Source organism: Cnephaeus nilssonii (assembly GCF_951640355.1).
Source record: "Cnephaeus nilssonii genome assembly, chromosome: 20".
Taxonomy (NCBI): Eukaryota; Metazoa; Chordata; class Mammalia; order Chiroptera; family Vespertilionidae; genus Cnephaeus; species Cnephaeus nilssonii.
This window is the reverse complement of record NC_137091.1, coordinates 6,067,946-6,093,077: the sequence shown is the minus strand read 5'-3', so window position 1 is coordinate 6,093,077 and position 25,132 is coordinate 6,067,946. Positions and strand designations below refer to the sequence as shown.

The following is a 25,132-nucleotide window of genomic DNA, read 5'->3' as shown; positions in this document are numbered from 1 at the left end:
GGCCCCCTCTGAGCGCCACCACCTCCTGGAGGGTTCTGAGGCCGCCCGGGCCGGGGAGGCGGCTCTAACAAAGGCGCAGCCCGGGCCGGCCTGGCCGGGGGTCCGCGAGCAGACCCGCAGGCGCATGCCCGCCACGCTCCCCCGGTGAGCGCGGGGCCACCGCGTCTGCCTGCCCAGCCTGCCTGGCTCCACTCGGCTCAATTCCCCGCAGAGGCCGGCACAGCTAATGAGAAACGCCCAGCTGGCCCCTGTAAAGCGCAGCTCGTAAGTCTCTCAGACACGGGGACCGTCCACCTCTGCCCGGCCCTGTTCTGCTCCTCTAAAACGTCCCCTGGTCCTCGTCGAGAAAAATGCCCGGGTTGGGGGTTCAAGCACGAGAGGTGGACAGCACGGCCCGGCCCGCGGAGCCAAAGGGTGTCTGGGCTGCTTCTGGCCTCGGCCACGGGATGGTGGGGACAGGGACCGGGTGGGCGACCGCTCAGGAAGAAACTGAAGTGAGGGACGGGGCGGGGGCAGGGGGGGGGGGACAGGCAAGAGGACGGGACAGGCTCCCCAGCCCTGATTTCAGGATTTAAAGGTGCTGGGGGCCCCCAAGGAAACCTCCAGAGGAGAAAGCCCGCCTGCGTCGCTGTCACTCACAGCGCTGTCCAGGTTAGGAGATGCTGCCCACCCGCCGGGGACAGGGGCAGCTACCGAGACCCCCAGATCGCAGCCAGACAGGTGGGTGCAGGGGTCACATGGAGGTCAGGCCTCATGGGGCTCCGCGAACACACGGGCATCCCCCAGACTTCTGGGTGGAAGGCTGGCTCACACAGACAGAGCTGGGAAAGGGGCCGAGAGGACCGTGAGCAGCAGGCGTGGAGGAGAACGAGGCTGCGGTGGAGTTTCTGGGAAGCGGCTGAAATAATAAATCCATGCGCTGAGCAAACACAAGGGCGGGGAGGCAGCTCTGAGAGGTCGCGACGTGGAGGCTGGACGGCTGAGGGGGGCGAAGCGGGGGGGGGGGGGGGCAGGCTGTGCTGTTTCCTTCCCTGCATGCCCCAAACCTGGGGGCTGCAGGGTGAGGGGCTGCCCCTTTGTCAGGAGAGGGACACAGACCACTCTCCCTATCCCTCTCCTCGCCCAGAACCTGCAGAAAAGGGACCTGAAAGGCCCCCAGGACACCTGATCCCCAGATGCCTCCCCCCCTCCACCCGCCCCAGCAGGTAGGTGCAGAGTCTGCGGCCCTGATGCCAGCCTCCCTCTGCACACCGCACCCCTGCCCAACAGTCACAGCAGGGGCGCAGGGCGGCGGCTGGGCTCGGGCAGGAGGCTCTGCCGAGGGCCTGGCCCACAGTGTTCTCCAGCCTTTGAAGATGGGAAACGGGGACACAGGCCCCCAAAACACCCACCCCTCCTCCTTCCGGGACGCAAACCAGGCCTCCTGGCCTCGCTAGACTCTTCCCCCTGACCCGGGAGGAGCCTGGCACAGAGCTGACCCCTCGCCCCGCCTCTGGGTCCCCTCGAAAAGGAAGCACCTGGACCACCTCCTCACGGGCAGGTCTGCCCTTGGCGGTTGAGGTGCTCTGTTCCTGCGTGAGCTGCCTGGGTTCGCGGCCCGGCTCTGCCGCTTCCCGGCGGGGCGGCCTCCAGGCAAGCCCCCAGCGTGTGTGCCTCGGTGTCTGTGTGAGCAGCCCGAGCAGGAGGCCTGGCTCCTGGGAACAGCTCCTCCGTGGGAGTAAAGGTTCCGTTACCCAGGACAATGAGGCCTGTCAACTGGCAGAAAGGCCTCCCACGCTGATCACACCAGTGAGGCCTCGGGCTGCTGGGCCACTGCAAGCAGCTGATTGGATCGGCTGTTTCTCCCCAACCACAGGCGTGGCTGTCACTGCGCCAGAAATCAGCCTGGCTAACCTGCCCCGGCCCCGACAGTGAGCATCTGTTACCAAAGTAACCGGGTCACATCTCCGGCCCCGCCTCTGCTGCATCCCATGGTCCAGAGCAGCCATGTTGGAAGGAAGCCCAACCTGCCCCCAAACTCCACCTACACCCCGGGCTGCCTGGGCCCCCACACCGAGGAGCCGCCCCGTGCCGACGGCTCTGCACTCCTCCTGCTCAATGCCCTCGGCCCTCGCTGCTCATCTCACCCCTGCATTCCTCTGATCTGAGGAGCCAAAGACTCTCCGTGGCCACCTCGGATCCTGTGCGGCCAGGGAGAGCCCAGGGCCGCCATGATACCGCGGCTTCCCGTCTGCTCAGCTGCCCACCTCCCAGTGCCGGCACTGCAGAGGTTAAACCCCAGGCTCCGGCTGCAGGAGGACACGGGTTCGAGCCCCTGCCCCCCAGCGCGCTGGCTGGGACAGTGGGTCCCCTACTGTACTGCTCTCAGCCTCCCTCTTTCTCCCCCAAATGAGGCTGGCAATTCCCAGCAGCAGCACCAGGGGGTCCGGGGGGCTTTGCTCCCCCATAATCAGCCTTGGCACCTGCCCCCATTTTCTGATGCGGCCAAGTGACATTTTCTCCACACGATGGAAAGCCTTACGCGAAAGCAGCTTCAACCAGGCGTTGGCCCCGCCGCCAGCAGATGGCTGCCCGGAACCCGCCGGGGAGGGAGGCTGAGGTCTTGCTCCCAGCAGCGCCCGCCTCCTGGGGTTGGCGCGCTGGCCCGGGGTAAGGCCGTTGTCAAGTGTCGTGCCTGGCATCTACCAAGAAATGCTCAATAAACGTGGCATCGCCCGCGTCCAGGGCTGCCTCCCAGCCTGCACCTGCCACCCCGGCTCCCAGCACCTCCCAAGCGCCATGCTCAGGGAGCACAGGGGACTTCGCCGGCCCGGCCCAACAGACCCGGGAAGGACCACGGATCGCGCGCGCTGTAAAGCTCCCCAGCATGGACCGCGGGGAGCAGCCACCCACTCCCGGGCTGCGGGTGACCCAGTGCCCGCCGCTCGCCCTCCCTTGCCCGTCTCCCAGCAGAAAACCCAAAGCGACTGGCACGGCGGAGCCCCAGCATCTGCCCTGACACACGCGGGCAGGGCACGCTCAGATCCCGGTGGGAAGGGCCAGTCCCAGGGGCTCCGCCATCCAAGCTCCCAGAGAGGCCCCAAGGCCGCTGTTCCACCAGGGAGTCGGGGTCCCTCAGCCCCCTGGCATCACCCCTGCCTTCTGCAGACCAGCGACACCTCCCCGCCACAGGGTGCAGCCCCGCTGCTGACGCACCCCGCACAGGGCTCACGCCCGCACAGCCCGACGCCCTCCCCCCCCCCCCCGCTGGGCCCGCCTGCCCCCACCACCTCGGCACAGCTGGGAGAGCAGCTTGGGGGAGGGGCCTGTATGCACCCCAGCAGGCTGGCGCTCTCCTGGTGCGGGGGTTGGGAGCACAGTGGGGCCCCTCGTCTGAGTTGGCGGCAAGCACCCCGCATGGCACCCCACATCGGTCAGGATGCCCGGATGACACGTGGAGCTGACAGTCTCATTCCAACCACGGGGAGTGCGTCTCCTCACTCAGGACACGGGACAGGGCTAGCCAGGACCCCACGGTGTGTCCTAACGCCAGGCTCCCCGCCTGAGAATCTGAGCACCCCCACCATGTGGCTTCAGACGAGACCCCTCCCAGGGAGGGACCCCGGTCAGCAAGGGCCAGGCACCTGCAGGCACAGCCGTGCCCACACGGGGTCAGCAGGACCTGCCAGGACCCGCAGGCTCTCCCAGCAGCGCCCGGACCTTGCGGGGAAGAGCCCTGGGCCGGGGGTCCAGGGTCCTGGGTTCGAGTGTCGCTCCCCGCGCCCCTCTGTCCCAGGCACACCAGCGTTGCCCAGCGTCAGTCACCTGTGGCCACCCTCACGGCGTGGCCCAGCCCGGCCCGAGCGCTGCTGCTTCACGCTGTGCCTCTCCATTCTCGCACTGACGGGGCCCCAGCCTCATGTTAAGTCACGAATGACGGTAAAACCACAAATGCGCTGCGTAGCCATCGGTTAAAGGTCCGTACGCCTGATGCCCAATGTCCGTACGCCTGATGTCCCACACCTATGGAAGCACGGAGCCCGAGCGAATCCCTCCCCCTGCCTCAGTGTCCACAGCTGAAAGGAGACGTTTGTACTAAACGACTCCTCGGGCCCACGCTTCCACCAGACGGAAGTGGCCCCAGCTCCCCCGTGGGGCCGAGCCAGCGCCCAGGGTCCTGGGACAGGGGACAGGGAGCCAGGGCCCATTCCCAGGACACGGGCTGGCTGGATGCTGAGCAAACCCCAGAGCCGCCACCCAGAAGCTTCCGAGGACCCCAAACCAGTTCCAAATGACAGGACTTCCCAGTTAGAAAAACCTCCTGCATCCACCTGTTCTCATAGTGGGGGAAACTGAGGCACGGGGAGCTTAGGCAAGGGCAGACCTGCGCTGAAAACCCAAGCCCCTGATGGCCACGCACCCCATCACCCCGCAATGGCCGCGCACCCCAGCAGTCTGGGCTTCCCCGATCTCCCCCCTGGAGGCGCGGGCCCAGGCCAGCGCCCTCCGGGAGGGGGAGCCTCGGGGCTCTGACTCCCTGGTGCTCCGTGTCCTGTTAGAGCGGCTTCTCAGTAATTAGACCGGAATGAGTGGCAGCGGCAACGTAGCACGAGCTTCAAAGCCCGAGCCGTGGGGACATCGTGGCCCATCGGAACGTGCCCACGAGGAGAAAACGTGGCCCCGAGAACCGGGCATGTTAGTCTCCGCGTGTAATAGGTTTCGCTGACCATACGGAGCTGATGGGAAACCATGCTGCCCGGGGTCGTCTGGACCGGAGGCGGACGATTGCCATGACCAGCCGGGGGGCTTTTCCAGTTCCCCAGCCGGTCGCCCGAAGGGTCCCCGCGACCCGCCCCCCAGTCCCAGGGCGCTTACCTGAGGCTGTCACGGAGGAATCCCAGGCCAGCGAGAAGTCCGAGGCCTCCCCCTCTTCGACTGAAAGAGAACAGAGATGGGCCGTGAGTTCTGAGGCGGCACAAACGGGTCACCGCGGTGGGGCACGGATAGGAAGAAAAATCATTCGTGGGGGTCCCTGTGACACCGTGATCGGGAGGAGGGGTAAAGTCTGCAAAGAGGACTGTACTGGCTTCACGGATGCAAAATAATCAGCACACGAAAGAGTCGCAAGTGAGGACTGTGTCCATCCCTGTGCCCCTGGCAGACATCACCAATCAATCTCAGCTCTGTCTCGAATCGGATGAGGCTGAAGAATCTTCCTCCCCTATCTAATAGAGCGAGACTCAGACACCTCCCCGATCTGCAGACAGCCGCCTCCTTATACCACCACCAGATGCAGCAGCTTTCACCATCATCCCAAGAAATACACAAGGGCCCTCTCACAGGCTGGCGAAGCGCGGGGTGCTGTTCTCCACACGGAGACCGGACCCCCAAACAGACCCCAGGGCAAGCTGAGGTCAACTCTCGTGAGGCCAGCAGTCATGAGCCGGTGACATCAGAAAGCAGCTCAGGTTTCCACTCCATCCCAGGGCCCACAGAGCAAGGCTGGACAGGGACGGGGCATCCCCACCACCCCACACCCCAGCGGGGGAGGCCAGGCAGGTGGGGACGAGAACACGGGGAACTCCATACAGCACCACCGAGCTCCTGTCCTGGAATGAATCCCGGCGGGGCAGGTAATAATATGCAAGCTGGGTCGTGGACTTCGTACAAAGGATAGGATCGTGTTAAAGCCAAAAATGAGCATGCGTGGTGTTTTCCAGACTCGAAGGCCTGCTCTGAAGCCGCACACGTGAGCAGGCCGAAGCCACCACGTGCCAGCCGGCGCGGCAGGTAACACGGCACAACTGTGAGCCGGGTGGGCCGGGGGGCTCTGCGGACATCGCCAGGCCCGGGGGTGGGCGGCGGGACGAGCCTGAGGCCTAACAGCAGCAAGCCCACGTGCCTGTGGGCCGGAACTCGGGACCCTCTGAGTCGCGGGCTCAGTGAAGGATTAAGATCCGGCATCTTTTCCTTTTTGTATGTTTCTGAGCGAAGTAACCCACGTGCGGTAGAAAGCTAGGAAACACATGTGAGTTCCAATGAGGACACCGAGAGCGCAACTGTTTCTGTGTTCACATACATTGTTGCAACTTTCCCGCGGCTGTAACGAGACATGAACCTGAACCACTCGGACCGTCCTGGAACGGGTTTCTAACGGCAACACAGCGCCAATGGGGACCGACACTCCTGATGAGCCGCAGCCTCGGTCCGCTCACCGGGGCTCCAGGCCTGATCGAACCGAGGCCCTGCTGTTGGGCACCGAGGCTGCTTCCACCCGTGTAACAGCCACGCACATCACACGTGGCACGGCCTCGCCAGGGATTGCTTAGATGAAGTTCCTAGAAGCCGGCTTGCGGGACGAAGAGTGTGCCCGTCTGTAGGCTTTGGAGACAAACTGCCAACGTGTGTTTGACCGTTTCCACCTTAACAAGCACTGAGTGTCTCCGACGCCGAGCGAGGTGCTATGGGGAGATGAGAACAGCGACTCTGACCTTGACTTTCAGCGATTAGACTGTGAATTTATAGTGACAAGTCTCGCTGTGCCCTCCAGGGCTAGCACATTGTAGGAGCTCAGTGAGTGAGTGAACAAAAGAATGAATGAATGAACGAACGAACAAACCGAGAGATGGATGAAGGAAGGAGCCAACATACTACATGTTGGAGGATGCAGAATTAATTCAATCTCAGAGCGAGACAGAAACAAGTGGCAACAGTAAGGACCAGTGTGGACACACAGGAACGCGTGGGAGCCAATGCAGCTGGCAGGCAGGCCCCTGGGCACCGGGACCACCCACCACCCACAGCCCGGAGCTGAGGTGGGCCTTTCTGTCCACAGGCCCGGACCCTGAGAAGGCTCGGGCGGAGGGGACCAGCACAGAGCAGGGGAGTTTCTGCTTCAACCACAGATCCGGTCCGAGCTCCTTTGACACTGACGTGGAAACCCCAGTTCAGGAAGAACGGCCATCGAGGCTGCAAATCTTAGAAGTCTGTAGGCCCCTTTCCCAATGTGAATTCCCTGCTCCAAGACGAAGCTCAGGAAGAGCAACTCAAACTGCATGACCTCAGCAAGGAAAGGTAAGGTAGGGGCAGTCTGACACGGCCACACTGGCCCAGCCCGGCCCGGCCCAGCCCGGCCCAGCCCAGCCCAGCCCAGCCCAGCCCTGCCAGGTGGGCACAGCTCCAAGGCTCACGCTGCCACCACCCAACCTGCTCTCCCAGGGAAGCCGGACAAGCAGGCGTGGACGGCAGCTTCCGGGGCCTTCGGGACCGAGAAGCCGCAGCGGATGGGGGGCTGGGGTGGAAGGACCCGCTTCGGAGCCCTGCAGAGAGGAGGCTGCAAGGTCTGCCTTAAGGTCCGCGCCGGGCTGCGAGCCTCGGGCATCACCCACCCCTCCGCCCGCTGGGTGGCGCAGGGCACCTGCTCCCCTCTCAGAGGCCTGGCCCCGCGTGGACGACGTGGGACCACGGAATTCCCCGTTGTTCCGAAGGCGAAGTGAAAGACTGCTGCCAAGCGCCGAGCCCGCGCCTGGCCCACCGCAGACACGAAACAGGGTGACCCTGTCCGCGCCCAGCCAACTCGCTAGGGGTTGGGATGTTTCCTGAAAACGCCCCTCTGGGGACCCCCAGGCTACCCTCCTGCAGAGTCCCGGCTCCCCCCGAGGTTAATCTCCGCGTTCCCGTGCACATTCCATCTCGCGCAGTCACGCCTGGACAGCTCGGTCACCAGGGCGCGCGGCAGATCACCGTGACTTTACCACAGCACCTGGCTCCCACGTCCTGCTTCGGTGGCAACACCGGGTGCCCGGCCCCCAGCTCCCCGCTCTGGCAGAGGTGGCGAAGCCGGGGCAGTCGCTGGCATGGCCCCACGATGTCCCACACCGAGCGGCGGGGGCGTGACGCGCTGCGCGGGGCCGGGGGGCAGGCCGCCAGCCTGAGGTCCCGGGGAGCGGGGGCACCTGCCCAAGCCTGGCTGCTGTTTGGGGTGAAAAGGGAGGAGGGGGTGAGACCGGAATCCCACGCTCTTGTTTTTCCGCATTCATTTGAAGAAAAGTCCCATAAAGTAAAAGCGAGTTATTTTTTATGGCCCCAACAACCCACCCTCTGCACTAACTACCTAAAAGCCAGCCCTGGTCACACGCGTGCTGCACCTCAAACACAAGTAAAGAGGAAACTGAGCCTCACTGAAAACCGATGTGCGCATGTGTATGCATGTGTGTCTGCATGTGTGTGTCTGTGTGTGCATGTGTGCATGTGTGTGCATGCATGTGTGTCTGTATGTGCGTGTGTGCGCGCGCACATGTGTGTGTGTGTGTTTGTATCTGGTTTGGACACACAGACCAGCCCCCATCGCTTCCTTCACGTCAAAAGCCCCACGCCTTCCATGGGCTGCACCTAATGACCGTTTCCAAACACCCTGTCACTCCACACCATGTTCCGGGGGAGGGGCGACCAGAACTGTCTAAGGAGCCAACACTTTCCAGGAGTCTGATTTGGGAAGGGGACCCTCATTGGTACAGACGTGTCCCCCAGCACGGCCCCACAGCCCACCCACCGCGGCTAGGCGGCCTCAGGGGGCCTTGAGCGTCTCCACCTGGCCGCTGGCCCCACCGAGGCAGGTCCTGTGTCACCCATACCTGCCTGGCGTCCCCAGGACTTGCACCTTCCAGGTGGGTGTGGCAGGAGTCTCCCTGAGCAGGTCCCCCCCCCCCCCGCACACACACCCCGTTCCCCCCCCCGCACTGAGAGTTAGAGACGCTTTCTTTACATCAACTCCCTTCTTTGACTCAAATACCTTTTATTTCTTTTTTTATATACTTTTTATTGATTTCAGAGAGGAAGGGAGAGGAAGAGAGAGATAGAAACATCAATGATGAGAATCACCAATCGGCTGCCTCCTGCAGGCCCCCCACTGGGGATGGAGCCCACAATCTGGGCATGTGCCCTGACCAGGAATCAAACCCTGACCTCCTGGTTCATAGGTCGACGCGCGACCACTGAGCCACACCAGCCGGGCTCAAATACCTTTTCTTCCAGCCCCCCTCAAAGCAGTACTGCTCCTGAAGCCACACTGTGTGCTGGTCACCATGTTTCTAGTGGATGCAGCCTACACACACCAAGTAGCCTCTTCCTAATGGACGGGAATAGCTGACTAGTTGTGGAGGGAACACTCATTCTCTATGAACCACCTGACTCGCAGTAGGATTCGGGGATGCGGAATGCCACATTCTGGGGGCCGCAGGGCTGGGTGACCTCTGATAATGAACGATGGGCGGAGGGAAGGGGGCAGGGAGAGGGGGAGGGAGGGCAGGCGGGAGGGAGGGCAGGCGGGAAAGAGAGGAGGAGGCACACCCTCTGCACTTCCTCCCAACCACGTCACAGCAGTCAACCTCAGGGAGGGCTGAGTGCCCGGTGACAAGGGCCGGGCTGGGCAGAGGCTGCCAGGGACAGGCCAGCCACAAACTCTCCCCAGCATGGGGCTCTGCATGGCCTCGCGCGGACGGACGGACGGAGGATCCTGACTCCCCCATGTGCCTGGCCACCTCCCGCACCCGGACCTGGCGTCCGGGTCTCACCAGCATGGCCCGTTTCCCAGACTCCAGCTCCAGCACCAGCACCAGGCCGGCCGGGGAGAGCCAACCTCGGAAAGGCTTAGGGGAGCCCCTCCCCCAGGCAAGGGCGACAGCTGAAGGCGAGGGGCCTGCGCCCCCAGCCCCGGAGGCTGGCACAGAGCCCTGGGAGGAGGCACGGCCCGGGAGGGGGCCGCACTGAGCCCTCCCTGCCCCCCACATCTGTCTCTTCCCGCAGCCCCGCGAGGCCCACACTTGCCAGATGTGGGCCCCGTGGGGACCGAGCCCATTTGCCGCGCGTCCTGTGATGCTACTTGGCGGTGTTTGTTTAACTTTCTGCCTCGGGCGGCGGAGGGACGGGCCAGGAAGAGCAGTGGAAGCACAGTGGCCCACACGGCACACGAGGACACCCACACAGAGCCGCTCCCCACGCCATCCGGGTCACATCCTCTGGCCCACTGCTGCAGGGCCGGCCGCGGGGCCCGGGGGTGGGGGAGAGGGCTGGCTGGTGCAAAGGAGGTGGCCACCGTGTTGCGCCCACCCCGCTATCCCCCCAGGCCAGGCTCCTCTGCAGCAGCTCAGCCAGCGCTCAGCCAGGCAGAGCCCGAGAGGGGCGGCAGTGACTCAATGGCTCGGCTCGGAGCAGGTCCCTCGGCCCCCGCGTGTCCATGAGAAGGCTCCGGTGGCTGCCCCTCCCCCCTCCGTGGTGCATGCCGTGGCTCCCCTGGGGGCAGGGGCGTCTGGAGGGCGCACACAGCCAGAAGCAGCCCCCAGACCCCCTGCACTGATTTTAGGGCCTCTGCCAAGCCCCGTGGCACCTAAGCATGCTCTGAAAGGTGGCGACAAGGACAGCAGGGGTCTGGGGCTGGAGTGTCCATCCAGGGCCAAGTTCACCTGTCCGTCAGTCGGGAGGAGCCATTCCCCACCCGGGCCTGGTACGGGTACTGAACGCCCCCGACCCTGGGGCCTTTGCATGAGGTGAAGGGGTCTTCGCTGGAAAGCAGATGCCCTAGAAAGGGATCTGGGCCAGGTGCGCCCCCCAGGGCCAGCATCCCACCCCCAAACTTTCTGAGGAGGGCAGTGGAGGGGTGCGGCTCGTAGCATAGAGCCCAAATGTAAACCCTGCACCTCTGACTCAGTGTGCACACCTGTAAAATGGGAGCACAACCGCGCTGGGAGGCTGTGAGCACCGGGAAGCTCTGTCCATGGCTCCAAGCCCCCAGAGCACACGGAGGACCAGGCTAGGCAGCAGAATACCTCGAGGTGGCCCAGGGGCCGGGCCCCAGGCTGAGCACTTTTTCCCATCACCCTGTTAAGTCCTCACAGCCCCATCATCCTGCTGTGCATGAGAAAGCAAGGCTTGGGGACACTAAGGAGAAAAATAAAACCATGCAGAATGCCCCAGGCAGCTGGGGTGGCTGGCCTTACAGGACACTGTCCACACACGTATAGTCCCTTTTTTTACAGAGGTGGGACCCCGCACGGGCGGGGGCGGGGAGGCCATGCAGGTCAGAGCGGCAAAGTCCGCTGCAGGAAGTTCCCGGGCTGACGGCAGGAGGTCAAGGAGAGGGCCCAGGTGATGGGGAGCCTCGAAACCACATCTTAGGAGGGAGAGCCAATGAATGGACACGGGTCAGTCTGGGGGGCAGGCTCAGGGCCCCCCAGCTGTCACGGGGAAGAGGGGCTGAGCTGGCTTCGTGGCCTCCCGGGGTCACACACAGGGACCAACCAGTGCAAGTCGCTGCAGGGAGCGTCTGAGGAGGAAGAGCCTTCTGTCCGCAGAGGCTACGGGGAAGGTCCCCCTGGGAGGCCGGGAGGCTGCTGGCAGGGCAGGGGAGCAAGCCGAACAGAGACCCCGGGGCATTGGAGACTCAGGTGGGAGACGAGGTTGGAGTTGACCTGGGCAGGCTTTCCTAGGTCAAGATCTCAAATGATGGCAGAGACACCAGAGAGGGACATAGGGGAGGGAAGGGGAGGAGACCCCACCCCCACCCCCAGCTCAGGCCAAGCTGCCACCAAGGTGGGCTGAGCAGGTCTCCTGCATGTTTATAGGAATCTGCACCTTCTCAACAGGCCCAGCCAGCTTCTCCCGGCTCAGCCACAGTCCTTGCCTGCGTGCTGGAGACCAGAGACCCTGCAGGGCCTGGAACAGCAGCCTTCCCAGGAACAGAATGGGTTAAGGGACGAGCTGGTGCGGCTCCGGCTGGCTCCGGGGCTGCAGCTGGTCTCCGAGCCCCGGGAGGCTCTGGCAGCTGCCCAGCCCCCCAGCAGGGAAGCCCAGACCTGGGAACAGGACAGCTGCCCTGGGCCCCGCCGGCCGCGGCGGAGGGAGAGGTTCGCCCCCACGCCCCGCGGACAGCCATGTGCTCGCTGGGACGGATGCCACGGCGAGAAGCGGAGCTCTGTCCCCTCTCCTCTCCCACTTCCCGGGCAGCTCGGCGCCTGTGGACCCAGAGGAGGCTGCTCGCTGCGCATGCGCGCCAAGGCCAGGCTCCAGGCAGCGGGCCTGTGCCACCCTCACATCACCCTCACATCACCTGTGCGGAGCGGTTAAGGCTAAGCATCCTCACTTCACACGTGAGGAGCCCTCTGCTCAGAGGTTCAGACACTCACCCAAGGTCACACAGACAAGGGCAAAGCCAGGTTTCAAACCCAGCCCTCTCCAACGCTAAGCCCCACCTCGCACACTGAGCAGAGGGCCCGCTCCCCAGACCGACACGCTCCCCTCCACCTGGTTAGTCCCGGGGCTCCAGGCACCTGGCGGGCTCCGAGGAGAGACGGGGAGTGGTGCTATGGAGAGACTGGGACATACCAGCCCCCCCCCTCCACCTGTCCCAGGGGGCTGTCCACACCCCATGAGCAATACAGCAGCAGGAGGAGACAAAGCCCCCATGGCCCCAGGGGGTAACTCAGGCTGGTCCCACCATCACCCCTGGAATCGAGCACCCGGGCACCTTGGGTGTCCTCCCACTTAGGAGCTTTGCGCCCCGCACAGCGCTTTTCATCCAACGCGTCCACCCGGGGGCATCTCCCGCTCGATGTGCTGCCAGCCGTTTTTTCAAAAACACATGAAAATAAATACACAGGCATTCAAATCTCAAACTTTCACGTGAGGTTGGGGGTCGCCGGGGCCGGGGCCGGGGCCGGGGCGGGGTCAGGCTCCGGGATGCGGGCCAGGTTGTCTTGCTCTGATGCTGGCCTGCGGTTGATGAGGTTCATGAGCTGAAGAGTAAGCCTGGCATGTGCAACTTCAATACTAAAAAGTTAACTTGAACAAACACGGACGCTCCAGGAGCTGATATGCAATCCCTTCTAGCCGGCTGGGGAGAGCTGAGGGGGTGGGGTGCCTGGTTACTGCCACTGGTACAGGGGAGGGGAGAGAAAATCCACACATTTTTCCTGCGTGAGCACGTACGTAGGATTTCTCTGGAACCAGACACAAGAGACTAGAACACCAGTGGCCTCCAGGGAGAGGGAGTAGCCGGCCGGGGCGTGTGGAATTCCGTGCCCTGTGTATTCATTAGCAGGCTTTTTTTAAATATATTTTTATTGATTTCAGAGAGGAAGGAAGAGGGAGAGGGAGATAGAAACATCAATGATGAGAGAGAATCATGGATCAGCTGCCTCCTGCACACCCCCCAGTGGGGATGGAGCCCACAACCCGGGCCAGTGCCCTGACCGGGAATCAAACCAGCAACAACCTGTTGGTTCATGGGTTGCTGCTCCACCACTGAGCCACACCGGCCGGGCAGCAATTGATTTTTTAAAGTTCCATATTGTTCCACTTAAATCCCCGGCCGCACCACCAGGGGCACCCAGGCTGTCCCGGGAAGCAGCGCCTCGGGCTCCCCCAGGCTGGCCCTGTGGGGCTCCCCGGCTCCTGGGCCCCTGTGTTCACAAGGAAGACACTGCATGGGGTCCCCAGGCCTCTCCCTTCCTGGTGCCCTAGACGCCAGGGCATGGTGAGCCCACGCCCGCAGCCCAAAGCCTCCACGGGGAACGCTCCACGTCATCCAGCCACGCGCCCCGGCCGGGGCTGCCGGAACCTTCCGAGGTGCGAGGACATCCTACCAGGGCACGTGACAGTCGGCAGGTGTGCTGCCCTCCAGGGAGCCCGGCCTCTGAGCTCGGCACCCGCAGTGCCCTGAGGAGCCACCTCTCACCCTGGGCCGCCATGGACTGTCCGTCAAAATACCTCCCCCGGATCGGCCCAGCTCGACGGTCCGGGACACGGGTCCCCAAGCAGCAGGACACGGGAGACAGGGGGGGCGGGGCTCCCCTCCCGGAGAACAGCCATTCCGTCCTGCTCCGCCTCTCCAGCGCTACGCTGGGTCCTGCTTCTCCTTCTATTCATCCATCAGCCCCCCTCACCCTCCCATTGGGCTCATTTCTGTCACGGGCACCCCCTGAGCTCCGATGGGCAGGAGAGAGGGATGGCCCCTGAGCACAGGGATGGCCCCAGCATCGTCTCCCACCCAGAAGCCCCCGGGAAAGACCAAGGGCTCTCCAGGCAGAAGCCAGGGGTCCACACCCCTCCCACCCACATAAACGCCCTGGAAAATGGGGTGGAGGCCTCGCCAGAAGAAAACAGACACCTCCTCACTCATGGAAGGGAAAGCCAGCAGGGTGAGCTGAACGCCCCTCTCCCGCTCCGGGGAGCCCCAGGGCCCCGGGAAGCTGTGCCCGGGGCCCAGCGGAGGCTGCCCGGGCCGGGAGCTGGGTCACGGTTGCAGCCCGGCCCTCAGCAGCGGGGCACCTCCGATGAGGCCTGGGCACACCTCCTCCATCACCACCTTAGAGTGACGAACCCGCCTCCCGGGGGGCTGCCCGCAGGTAAATGACGTGCCAACAGGCGCCCGTCTTTCCCGGCGGGCATCGAGGCTCACAGGACGCACGTGGGTCCTGAGAACGGCCAGCTGCTCCCAAACCTCCAGTGCCTCCTGAAGCACCACGTGCGCGGCCTGGCCATACACGTTGATCCAGACAGTTCTTCTGCAAGCAGTACTGCCCATCGATGGGTCGATGAAACACCAAGCTCTCCCAGCTCGATGGGCCTCGAACCCCATTCCTCCACCTCATCTGAGCCCAGGAGCACGGCCCAAGTCGGGGCTGCGGGGCGGGAAGCCTGGTGTGTGAGCAGGAGCCCGGAGGAGGGCAGGTGGGGGCCGGGCCTCGTATGAAGCAACACAGAGCACGGAGGTCCTCTGTCCTGCACGGCCATCAGCACGGCCCCTCCTAGGCCACCTCAGGTGGGGCAGCATGCGGCCAGGGCCCGGGGTCTGGCCCAGGTGCACAGCTGTGTGACCTCTGACAAGTGACTCAACCTCTCTGACCTTTGGTTTCTTCATCTGCAAAGTAGGGGGAACAGCACCTACCTTCGTGGGAGAGTAATGCTGCTCAGCGTATGCCGCCATGATGGTTAGTAGTAAAAGTACTATTGCCCTGCCCTGGGCTGCCACCCCAACCCACTCCTGCGGGGGGGGGGGGGGGATAGGAAGCCCCCAGGCAGCGGCTGGACAAAGACAGACCTGGGTACAGGGCCAGAACAGGAAGTGATCTGCGAGTCCCCAATCCGCTGAGCAGCACTGGGTCCCCCACCTTTCCAGGAACGGCCTCACGCACAACCTCAAGTCATAAAAGGGATGAGAGAGGCAGGGCCCAGGCCCCCACCCGCCGCTCAGCCTCCTGCTGGTCCATCGGGCCCGGTGGGAAACCGCTTCTCCAGGCCACCGTCCGCTGGGCAGATGGGGAGCTGAGGCACAGACAGGTGGTGTGACCGAAGCAGAGTCGCACAGCAAGCAGACAGGCCTGGGCCCCAGCGGTCACTGCTACCGCCCACGGAACCCTCAGCGTGCTGGCAACGCCCGGGGCCTCCGGGCCACGCAGCTGCCACGAGGGGGTGGGGAGGACTCCTTACGCCACAGGAGCGGGGGCACCGTGGCCATCGGCGGCACCCACGCCTCGTGTACACGGGCAGCGCCAGCCACCCCTGCTGTGCGGACCCAGGGCCCGTGCAGGCAGAGCTTCCCATCACTTCGAAGAAAAACCAAAACGGCCTGGGTTTTTGCGCAAATTCACCTGAAGCGCAAGTGTTACCTGCTAATTCCGAACACATTTTAATCCTGAGCAGCCAAAGAAACAGGCTACCCTCCCCCGGGACGCGGTCCCTGGGCCACCCGTTTGCAAGCTCTGTTCCAGGCCGTCGGCGTAGGTCCCGAGTGTGCGCTGGGCACTGAGGCCAAAGGCCACGAGAGAGGCTTGGGAATCCCTATCCTACCCAGGAGGCGAAACTCCACCCTGAGCTACTCCTGCCTTCGAGCACAGCGCGCTTTCCCAGGGCATCTTTTAAAAGAAGACTCCCAAGAGCTCCTTGTAAATGTCTTTGTCTCGAGGAGAGGCCTGGGCCACAGGTCCGTCCCGGACACGGAAATTCCTAATAACCACGACAATCGAAGCAATGACTACGCTCAAGGCCCTCCCCCCAGCCCTGGAGGTCAGCGTTGATGGAAAAGGTTTCCAAGAAGAAAAGCAACATCTGATTTAAATAAGAAGCTGTGACTATCCGCCCAAAATGCCACCCCAGCCCAGAGGGGACACTCGGCGCCTTCCCCGCCTTCCCAGCAGAGCGGGACACTCGGCGCCTTCCCTGGACACTCGGCGCCTTCCCCGCCACCCACCAGGTTTGCTATCGCAAAACAAGTCTGGTGTCTTCCAGGGACCGGAATCGTGGCTGCCAAAGAGCCGGGGGCTGGGCTGGGGCTGGGACCACCTGACATCCTAGGGGAGGGGGAGGGGGGAGGGGGGCAGGGGGGGAGGGGGGCGGGGGGGGAGGCCGGGGAGCCCTGGCAGTGGGCAGGGGAGGGCATAGGGAGGCAGGGGAGGGTTTCTCTCAACACTTTCCCCAAAAAATGCTGATCTTAGGTCTAGACAACAGAAAAGATGCTGCTAAAATTACTATGAAGACTTTCCCCAAAAGGCACTGGGCTACACCTGAGGTTAAAACGCACTCACAAAGGCCCACTCTCCCAGCCCATCCGGGGCGCCGGGGGAGGCTGGGGAGGGGCGTCCGAGGAAGCTGGGGAAGGGCCTCCAAGATCACAGGCTCTGCAGAGAGGCGGGACCTGGAGGGGAAGCCCGGGGAGGCACAGCGGGAACTGGAACACAGGCCCGGACCTCAATCCAGGGCTGGGGTCCCAGAGTCACAGGGACCCCCGCGCCGGGGTGGGGGATCCTAATAACCATGGAGGTAGGAGAACCGGGAAAGGGAGTTCGAGGAAATAAATTAAAAAACAAGACCACGAGGCCACCCACATAGCCCAGTGGTTTTTCTCTGTACACACGTGCTCTGTACTACATGCCGGTTTTTGTTTTGTGTGTGTGTGTGTGCGCGTGTGTGTACGTGTGTGCGTGTGTACGCGTGTGTATGTGTGTGTATGTGTGTGTGTGTGTGTGTGTGTGTGTGTTTAATATATTTTTGTTGATTTCAGAGAGGAAGGGGGAGACAGAGATAAAACATCAATGAAGAGAGAATCGTTGATCAGCTGCCTCCCTCACGCCTCACACTGGGGATCAAGCCTGCAACCCAGGCATGTGCCCTGACCGGGAATACAACCCTGACCTCCTGGTTCACAGGTCCACGCTCAACCACGGAGCCACCACAGCTGGGCTGTACGTGTCGTTTTAATCCATCTGTCCTTGGACCCTATTAGATATGTAAGTAGCAAAATATAGTGATCTCCATTTTGCCGAGGCCCAGAGAGGTTAGTACACCAGTCCAGGATCACACAGCTGCCAGTCCCAGGCCTTCTATCGGCCAACTCTCTGTGCTCCAATGCTCTGGCCTCAGCTATCTTCACCGAACGGGCGCAGTGAGCTGGGCACCGCTATCCACAGCACCAGCACCCCCTCCCCCGTGCAGGCCCACCACCCACCAAGCAACCCCTAATTCAGCCTCAGCTATATCACTGCTTTACCTGGCAAGTCTGTCCATTTGAGACCCAGCTCCCATCACACCCACAGCCCACCTGTCCTCTGCAGCAAACCTGCCTAAAAATCGCCCGGAGGTGCTGCTGAAATGCAGATCCTGGGCGCCACGCAGGGAGACCTCTGATTCCGCAGATTGGGGGTGGGGCCTGGGAGTCCACCTTCCTGACAAGCTCCCAGGGGATGCTGGTCCTGCGGAGGCCACTAGCCTCCGGTGGCTGTTCCAGTTAAAATCACGGAAACCTAAGCCAACCTCCAACAGCAGCTCCTCAGGCACACTGGACAGCCACCTTCCCTTCATGGCCAAGAGTTCGAGGGGGCGGGCTGGTCTGCACTCAGGAGGGCGTGGCTCTCCTGTGGCTACTCCCAGGCTCATGGGGGTGAGCGGTTCCCAGCTGTCATCTCGTCCACGAGACGGCATGCTCCGCGAGGACAGGGCCTGGTAGTGAGCCCAGAGCCCAGGAGGCCCTCAGCCATGCAGGGTGTCCCCAGAAACGCATGCGCACTGAGTAATGATCAAGGCCGTGCTTATTAAAATGCATCCCACTTCCCCACGTAATAGAATCTGCTGTTCAAACATGTACACAGCCCGGCCAGCGTGGCTCAGGGGTTGAGCAACGACCTATGAGCCAGGAGGTCAGGGTTCATTCCCAGTCAAGGCACACGCCTGGGTTGCGAGCTCCATCCCCAGTAGGGGGCATGCAGGAGGCAGCCTATCCATGATTCTCTGTCATCATTGATGTTTCTCTCTCTCTCTCCCTTCCTTCCTCAAATCAATTTTTTTAAAATTTTTTAATGTGTATACATTTTTGGGGACACCCTGTACGTATATGTTAGATGGAGGAATGGAACAGATGGGTGGATCGACAGACGGACGGATGGATAGTGAGGACTCTGGAAGGGGCTGACGGAAAGGGGACGTGTTACATTTCTCCTCCCTGACTTCCCTGCTAGAGCACCAACCCTCTGCTCCATCCCACCGCCCGTCCCTAAACATGATCAGTGAGGACTGTCCCCAGGTGGCGGGTGGCCATGTCCCCCAGGCCTGAGAGCTAGGCGTGCCCCCCCCACCCCCGTCCGGGGCCTGAGAGCTAGGGGCCCCCGGGCCTGAGAGCTAGCACCCCCTACCCCCACCCCACCCCGGGCCTGAGCACTAGCGCCCCGGGAAGGCAGCCGGCTCTCAGGTGCGTCTCCCGGTTTCAGTCCTCGGACCCCCGGCCAACCAGAGCCCACGTCGGCCTGGAACAGCCCCGCTTCCTGGCATCTTCAAGACGTGACTTTCCGACGCGGTAACCCACATAAACAGGCGCCGCTCCTTTTATAAGGAGAAATAATTAACGCACAGATGGTGTTGCTTACTTTGAAATCTCTGCTCTGAAATAGATTTCTCACGCACCTTGTGTGGAGTCAACTCCCCCCGCCCGCCGGCCCCCGTGTCAGGAAAGGGGCCCGGCGCTCGCTAATTACCCGACTGTCTTTTCCCGACCAGATCCCAATTTAAGAATCTCGTTTCCTTCTAAGAAAATTAATTCAAAATGCCGAACGATTTAAAAATGTATTAAGAGTCCCCTCAGACTGGGAGCGCATAAAGGGGCTTTCATGGGTCGACTAGAAATCACCGCGTGGCGTGGGACTGAAGTTGAGCCCTGAAGACTCGATCCCCAAAACTGAGCTCTTGGCAAAGCGATTGGTTCCATATGTCCGCAACACGTTTCATGTAAAACCTGTGTGCTTTTACACGGGGCTCGACCAGCCCGCGCCGCGGTGTACCCCCCCATCCCCCCGCCCCGCACGGCTCCGGGCCCTGCGGGCCTCGTTCACCTCGGAAGTGAGGCGCTTTTATTTGCTTTGGAGGGAACCTGTGTCCCGCACGCCAGAGCCTGCTCCCGCTCAGGCCACTTCTGCAGACTTTATAGCCTGAAATGGAATAAAATGTAAATTGAATAAAATTTGAGACCTGAACAAAAAGAAAGAAAGAAAGAAAAAACACGAAGGGGTTTAAAAGCCAGCTACCCAGACTTGGAGGAAAATACTCTGCGAAAGGCCCACGGGGCGAGGGGGAGGGAAGCAGCGCGGCCCGCCTGCCAAATGTCATTTGGGGCTGGTTTGAGAGGAGAAACAGAGCCGGCGATGCAATGCAATTATTTAAATCCAGAAAGAAAAATGTTTGCTTCAAAATTTGGCAGCCGATTTGCCTCCGATTCCTGCTTCAAATTCACCCCATGCGCAGGGTAGGGGAGCCGCCAGCCTGGGGCTGAACACCCTGGACGGGGGGGGGGGGCCCCCGCCTGGCCTGGGGGTACAGCTTGCAAGTTGAAAGGTCGGGGGGGGGGGCGGGGAGGGGGGGTGGTCGGGTGAAGGAAGAGTTTCGCTCCAAAGCATTGTGGGAAGCCCGGCACAGCGCCTTCCACCCAGGCGGTCACCGGGGTCCGGTCCACTCTCGCCCTTTGTTCCTCTCCGGCTCTGCCTTTGTCCCCGGCTGGCAGCCCCCTCGGCCCCTGCACACTCGGTCCCTCCCCCTGGCTCCTGGGGTGGGAAGGCCTCGGCGGGCTGTCACTCAAACCCTCTGTGGGCTCCCCAGGCCTCAGGGTACCCCGCCCCCCAGCCCCAGGCCCTCTGCAGCCTCAAAGGCGGCTGTGAGGTGGGCTCTGCCGCCCACAGGAGGGCCTCCGGAGCCGCACCCAATGCCCCGCAGTCTCCCTCCCCCAGAGGCTGCACGAGAACGCCCATCAGCGGCTCGCCCCTGTCCTCCTGGCTCCCGCACGAATCACCTCCAACAAGGGCGGGCGGGAACTCTGGGGACGGGGAGGGGACAGGCCCCCATACACGAAACTGTGGGTGCGTTGGGGCGGAAAGGTCACTCGTAGGCCTGAGCTGCCCCTGCAGGAATTTTTGAAGACAAGTTAGTTCAGGCCAAGAGGATGCTGTTCCCGCATCGTCCCTCCAGCAAGTGCCCGTCCCCTTGCCAGGCTCCCAGCTGGGTCAGAAGGGAGGAGACCCTCCCTGTCAGTGAGAGCTGGGTTCTTCTAGAACCTCCCGTCTCCCTGCCTCCCCCTCTCCTCGGCCGTCCTCATCTTTCTTCATGTAGGGGGTCAGATCCCTCCTCCTCCAGGAAGTTCTCCTGGGAGAATAGTAACAGGATTGCTACTTGAAGGCAGGGTACAGGATCAGTCTCCCCTTCCTGGATGAGATGCTACTACTGCTGCCCCATTCAACAGATGAGAAAACTGAGGCCCAGATCGGTCCATGACTTGCCCAGCCAGTAATGAGCTGCGGAGCCAGGATTTAACTGCTTTTCCAGAGATGTGAATGGAACCTCAACCTCTCCGGGTGACGGACGTTTGGGACCCTCTGCCAGCAGGGCCTGGCCCTGGGGTGTGGTCCCGGAGTGCAGGGAAGCGGCACTGAGTCAGCCCGCTCTCTCTCTCATCAGACAACCCGGTGGTGACTAATGACTCCTGGCGGGCGGAGAAGAGAGGCTGGTGGTGGGAGGGGGGCCAGGCCTGTGATCGACCTTGAACTTAAGAGGCTCCAAGCTCTGACCAGCATCGCTAATGGGCCGGGAGTAACCTGAGCTGGCCCTTGGCTGGAAGCTCGGGGCATTACGGCTGGCGGGCCTGCCAGCAGGCTGGCATCCCCACCTGAATGGCTGCCTGGCTTCTCCATTTCACCGGCCTCTGTTCAGCCCAACCTCTCCTCCTGCCCCCGAACCCTTCCCATTTATCAGGCACTGACTGCGTGCCAGCCCTCAGCCCAGCGCTGGACACACACCATCTGGTGTGATCTCCACTCCTGCGTGGAAAGCGGGTGTCCACGCCGCCTTCAAGGCAAGGAAACAGGTTCCATGCGGGTGAGGGCGCAGAGCAGGCACTGCCCGGCTCCTCCGGGCTTACCCGGTCCCGTGTTGCCTTCGCAAGGAGATTCCTGCCTGAGATCATGAGTGATGTGTTACCTTCTTTTCATTTTCATCTATTTCAAACACTCTGCACCATCCCAAAGGAAGAAAAGTTGTAACTTGACAGAAAAAGAGAGAAGGAGGAAGAAGGAAAGGGTAGGGGAGCCCAGCCGGTGTGACTCAGTGGATGAGCATCAACCTATGAACCAGGAGGTCCCGCTTCGATTCCCAGTCAGGGCACAGGCCGGGTTGCGGGCTCCATCCCCAGCAGTGGGCATGTAGGAGGCAGCCGATCCATGATTCTCTCTCATCGTTGAATGTTTCTCTCTCTCTCCCTCTCCCTGCCTCTCTGACATCAATAAAAATAGATTTTTTTAAAAGAAAAGATAATAGCATATGTCTGATAGGAAAACTTCACACATACAAGCACATGTGCAAAAGCACAGGTGTACACACAAGCACATGTGTGTACACACACATCAGCCTTAATCTGCTGCTGCTTTGGGATTTTGTGATTGTGAACAGTTAAAATCCCAAAGGCTCATTTTTCTCATCTCGGGTGTAGGTCATGAGCCTCAAACTGAGCAGAAGGCCTCAGACCCCAATGTTCCCTATTTTGCTTCCCAAACTACCCGAGGGGCTTCTGAGCGCACGGCGAGGCCCAGTGGCCCCGGGCGGACAGGCTCCTGCCCGTTTCCTCCGGCTCCTGGAGAAGGAGGCTCGGTCCCTTTCCCAGGTGAGGACTGAGCCCACTGTCACTCCGTTACAAGTGACAGCGCCGGGTTCCCATCCCAGGTGAGCCCGCTCCCAGAGCAGGTGTCTCCCCCCGCCCCCCACCCCAGCCCCCAGCTTCCAAGGGGCAGTCCTCACAGGCCTACGGGAGGGCGGGGTGCTCCTGGGCCAGGGGCAGGTGCCAATCCGCCCGCGGGCGCTGGAGTGAGGGCCCTGGTCACTCCCCAGGAAGAAGGAGCAGTGGGAGGGAGACAGGGCTGCCCCAGGGCTCAGGGCCCACCAGGGCCAGGCCCTGCCCTCCCACGCCCTCTGGGCCTCAGAGTTCCTGGTCCTGAGACGGGAGCTTTCATGCGTCTCCCACGCAGAAGGAAACTGAACCCCTTGCTTTCCCTTCCTGGACCCCACCTTTCCGGCAGGCACAGCGCTGCCTGGGTAAGACACCCTGCCAGGGTGCCCAGGCTGGGACCCTCACCCACCGGCCACTGCCGTCCGCAGGGTGGGAGAGGCGCTCGTGGGAGGGTGTTCAAGGCTCGGAATAAAGTTTAAATATTACGTGGAAATTACTAAACAAATCAAATCACTGTTAAGTGGATGTCATGGGCTTCCTCTAGACAATACGTTTAATGAGGATTATTGTCCTCCTGGTTATAGTTTTAGATTTGCATTTTATTATCAGAGAACCACTTATGCATTACTCCAGGATTTTCATTAGGTAAATAAATTTTTATGTGGATTTCATTATATTCCCTTGGCTGAAATCCTGATCACTTAACAGCACCAGGACTGCGCCGACATCCTGTGTGTCGGTCAGGATGTTACCGCTTCCTCCGCGTGTTGAAAAGAACTTTGTGAAAAACCTAATGTTGATGGTACAGGGAAGAGGGCCGGGGCCAGAACTCAGGGTACATTTGGGTCCGGTTCTTTTACTGAAACATGCACACACAGACAAGGAAGGAATTTAAAAAGATGCCTGCCGCCCCGGCTGGTTTGGCTCAGTGGATAGAGCGTCAGCCTGCACACTAAAGGGTCCCGGGTTCAATTCCAGTCAAGGGCACATGCCCGGGTTGCGGGCTCTATCCCCATTAGGGGGTGTGCGGGAGGCAGCCGATCAATGATTCTCTCTCATCATTGAGGTTTCTATCTCTCTCTCTCTCTCCCTCCCTCTCCCTTCCTCTCTGAAATCATTAAAAAATGTATTTTTAAAAATAAATAAAGAAGAAGATGCATGCCATCGTATAGATGTAAGGGGTACAGACAATTGGCACTGAAATGTTACGCATACTGTTTCTGTTTTGTTTGCAGAGAGAGACTGATGTTGCCAGAGGGGAGGGGTGTTGGGGGGCAGAGGGAAGAAGGTGAGCAGGTTGAGACGGACAATTGGGCAGTTGCAAAGGATATAAAAGTACAGCAAAGGAAACAGCCAATAGTAACGATGTATGGTATCAGGAGGACAAAGTATCAGAGTGGGGATCACTTTGTAAAATATATGCTGAGCACCTAAAACTAATACACAATCGTGTTGAATGTCAACAGTAATTGAAAAATAAATTTTTTTAAATATCCATAAAACAAACAAAATAAAAATAAATGCTAGACCTATATATCGCATATGTAATTTTTTCCTGGTGTCCTCTCCACCCTGCTTCAGCCACTCCAACAGAAACTGATGCAACAGCCCGGCCGGTGTGGCCCAGTGGTTGAGCGTTGACCCCAGGACCCAAGAGGCCACGGATCAGGACACATGCCTGGGTTTCAGGTTTGATTCCCCAGTAGGGGGTGTACAAGAGGCAGCTGATCAACGTTTCTCAACATTGATGTTTCTATCTCCCTCTACCTTCCTCTCTCTAAAAAAAAAAAAAAATCAATTAAAAAAACATATTAGCCCTAGCCGGCTTGGATCGGTGGATAGAGCGTCAGCCTGCGGACGGAAGGGTCCCAGGTTCGATTCCAGCCAAGGGCACATGCCTGGGTTGTGGGCTTGATCCCCAGTAGGGGGCATGCAGGGGGCAGCCAATCCATGATTCTCTCTCATCATTGATGTTTTTATCTCTCTCTCCTTCTCCCTTGCTCTCTGAAATCAATACAGAAATATATATTTAAAAAAAAACATTAAACTGATGCAAAGACACAGGAACTCACAGGACGGAGGGGTCGGCCAGTCCTGGAGAAATGAAGTTGAAGGAAACGCAAGCTTGGGAACAGCAGGAAGGAAGCCAGCTGGTGGGGGCAGACGTTCCTGGAACCACAGCCATCAGCAGGGGAAAAAAATCTTTCCTAAGAAGTCTAACATAACGCAATTAAGCTAATTGGAATCGAGATTGTACCGGTGCCTCCGGAAACTTGAGACCAGGGGAACCTCCTTGAAGAAAAAATCACACCTCGGCAGAAATGAATGAGGGAGGGAATGAATGAAGTGACTGAAAACAGACCCTAACATCCAGGTCCAATCCATCCGGCCCTGTAAGACACAGTGGTCCCAGGTGTCTCTTTTCGAAGGCCCAACAAGGTTTCGGAAGAATTTGCTCAGAATAAAAACTCCTGCTTATTGAAAAAGGGGTGTTGCCTGCCAGGGACTGGGCTGAGCAGGGTGCGTTAAGGCACCCACCTCTGGTCCATCCAGCCCAGAGGACTGAGAGAGGACCTTCAGAGAGCCTTCCTGGGAGCACATCAGAGGCAAACATCTGGACACAGCAAGTGAGGAGGAAGGGAGAAGGGGTGCAGCTGCCCTAAACACCTTCTCAGAGGTTTTCATAAGAATCGCTTTAGGGCATCTTAAACCTAATGCCTGCCCAGAATCCAGGTTCACATGTTGAGGTCCCTTATCAGCTCTGTCCCTGGTTATCTCTGTGATTTGGGGAGCACCGATAACCTCACTGAAAAGCTGATGGATGATGGATGGGCGGGTGGATGGATGCATGGGTGGGTGGGTAGGTGGATGGATGCGTGGGTGGGTGGGTGGGTGGATGGATGGATGGAT

At 60.8% G+C, this 25,132-nt stretch overlaps 1 protein-coding gene across 2 annotated transcripts in view; it reads right to left on the bottom strand.

The window, feature by feature from the left end:
• ZNF423 (zinc finger protein 423) overlaps positions 1–25,132 on the bottom strand; it is a 234,296-nt gene that overhangs the window by 179,250 nt on the left and 29,914 nt on the right. For both annotated transcript variants that reach the window (XM_079800240.1, XM_079800238.1), the window contains exon 2: positions 4,855–4,914. Coding sequence is in view for 1 of the 2 variants with exons in the window: in XM_079800238.1 (XP_079656364.1) it covers positions 4,855–4,914 (60 nt within the window). In the remaining variant the exon portion in view is untranslated. The remainder of the gene's footprint in view (positions 1–4,854; positions 4,915–25,132) is intronic.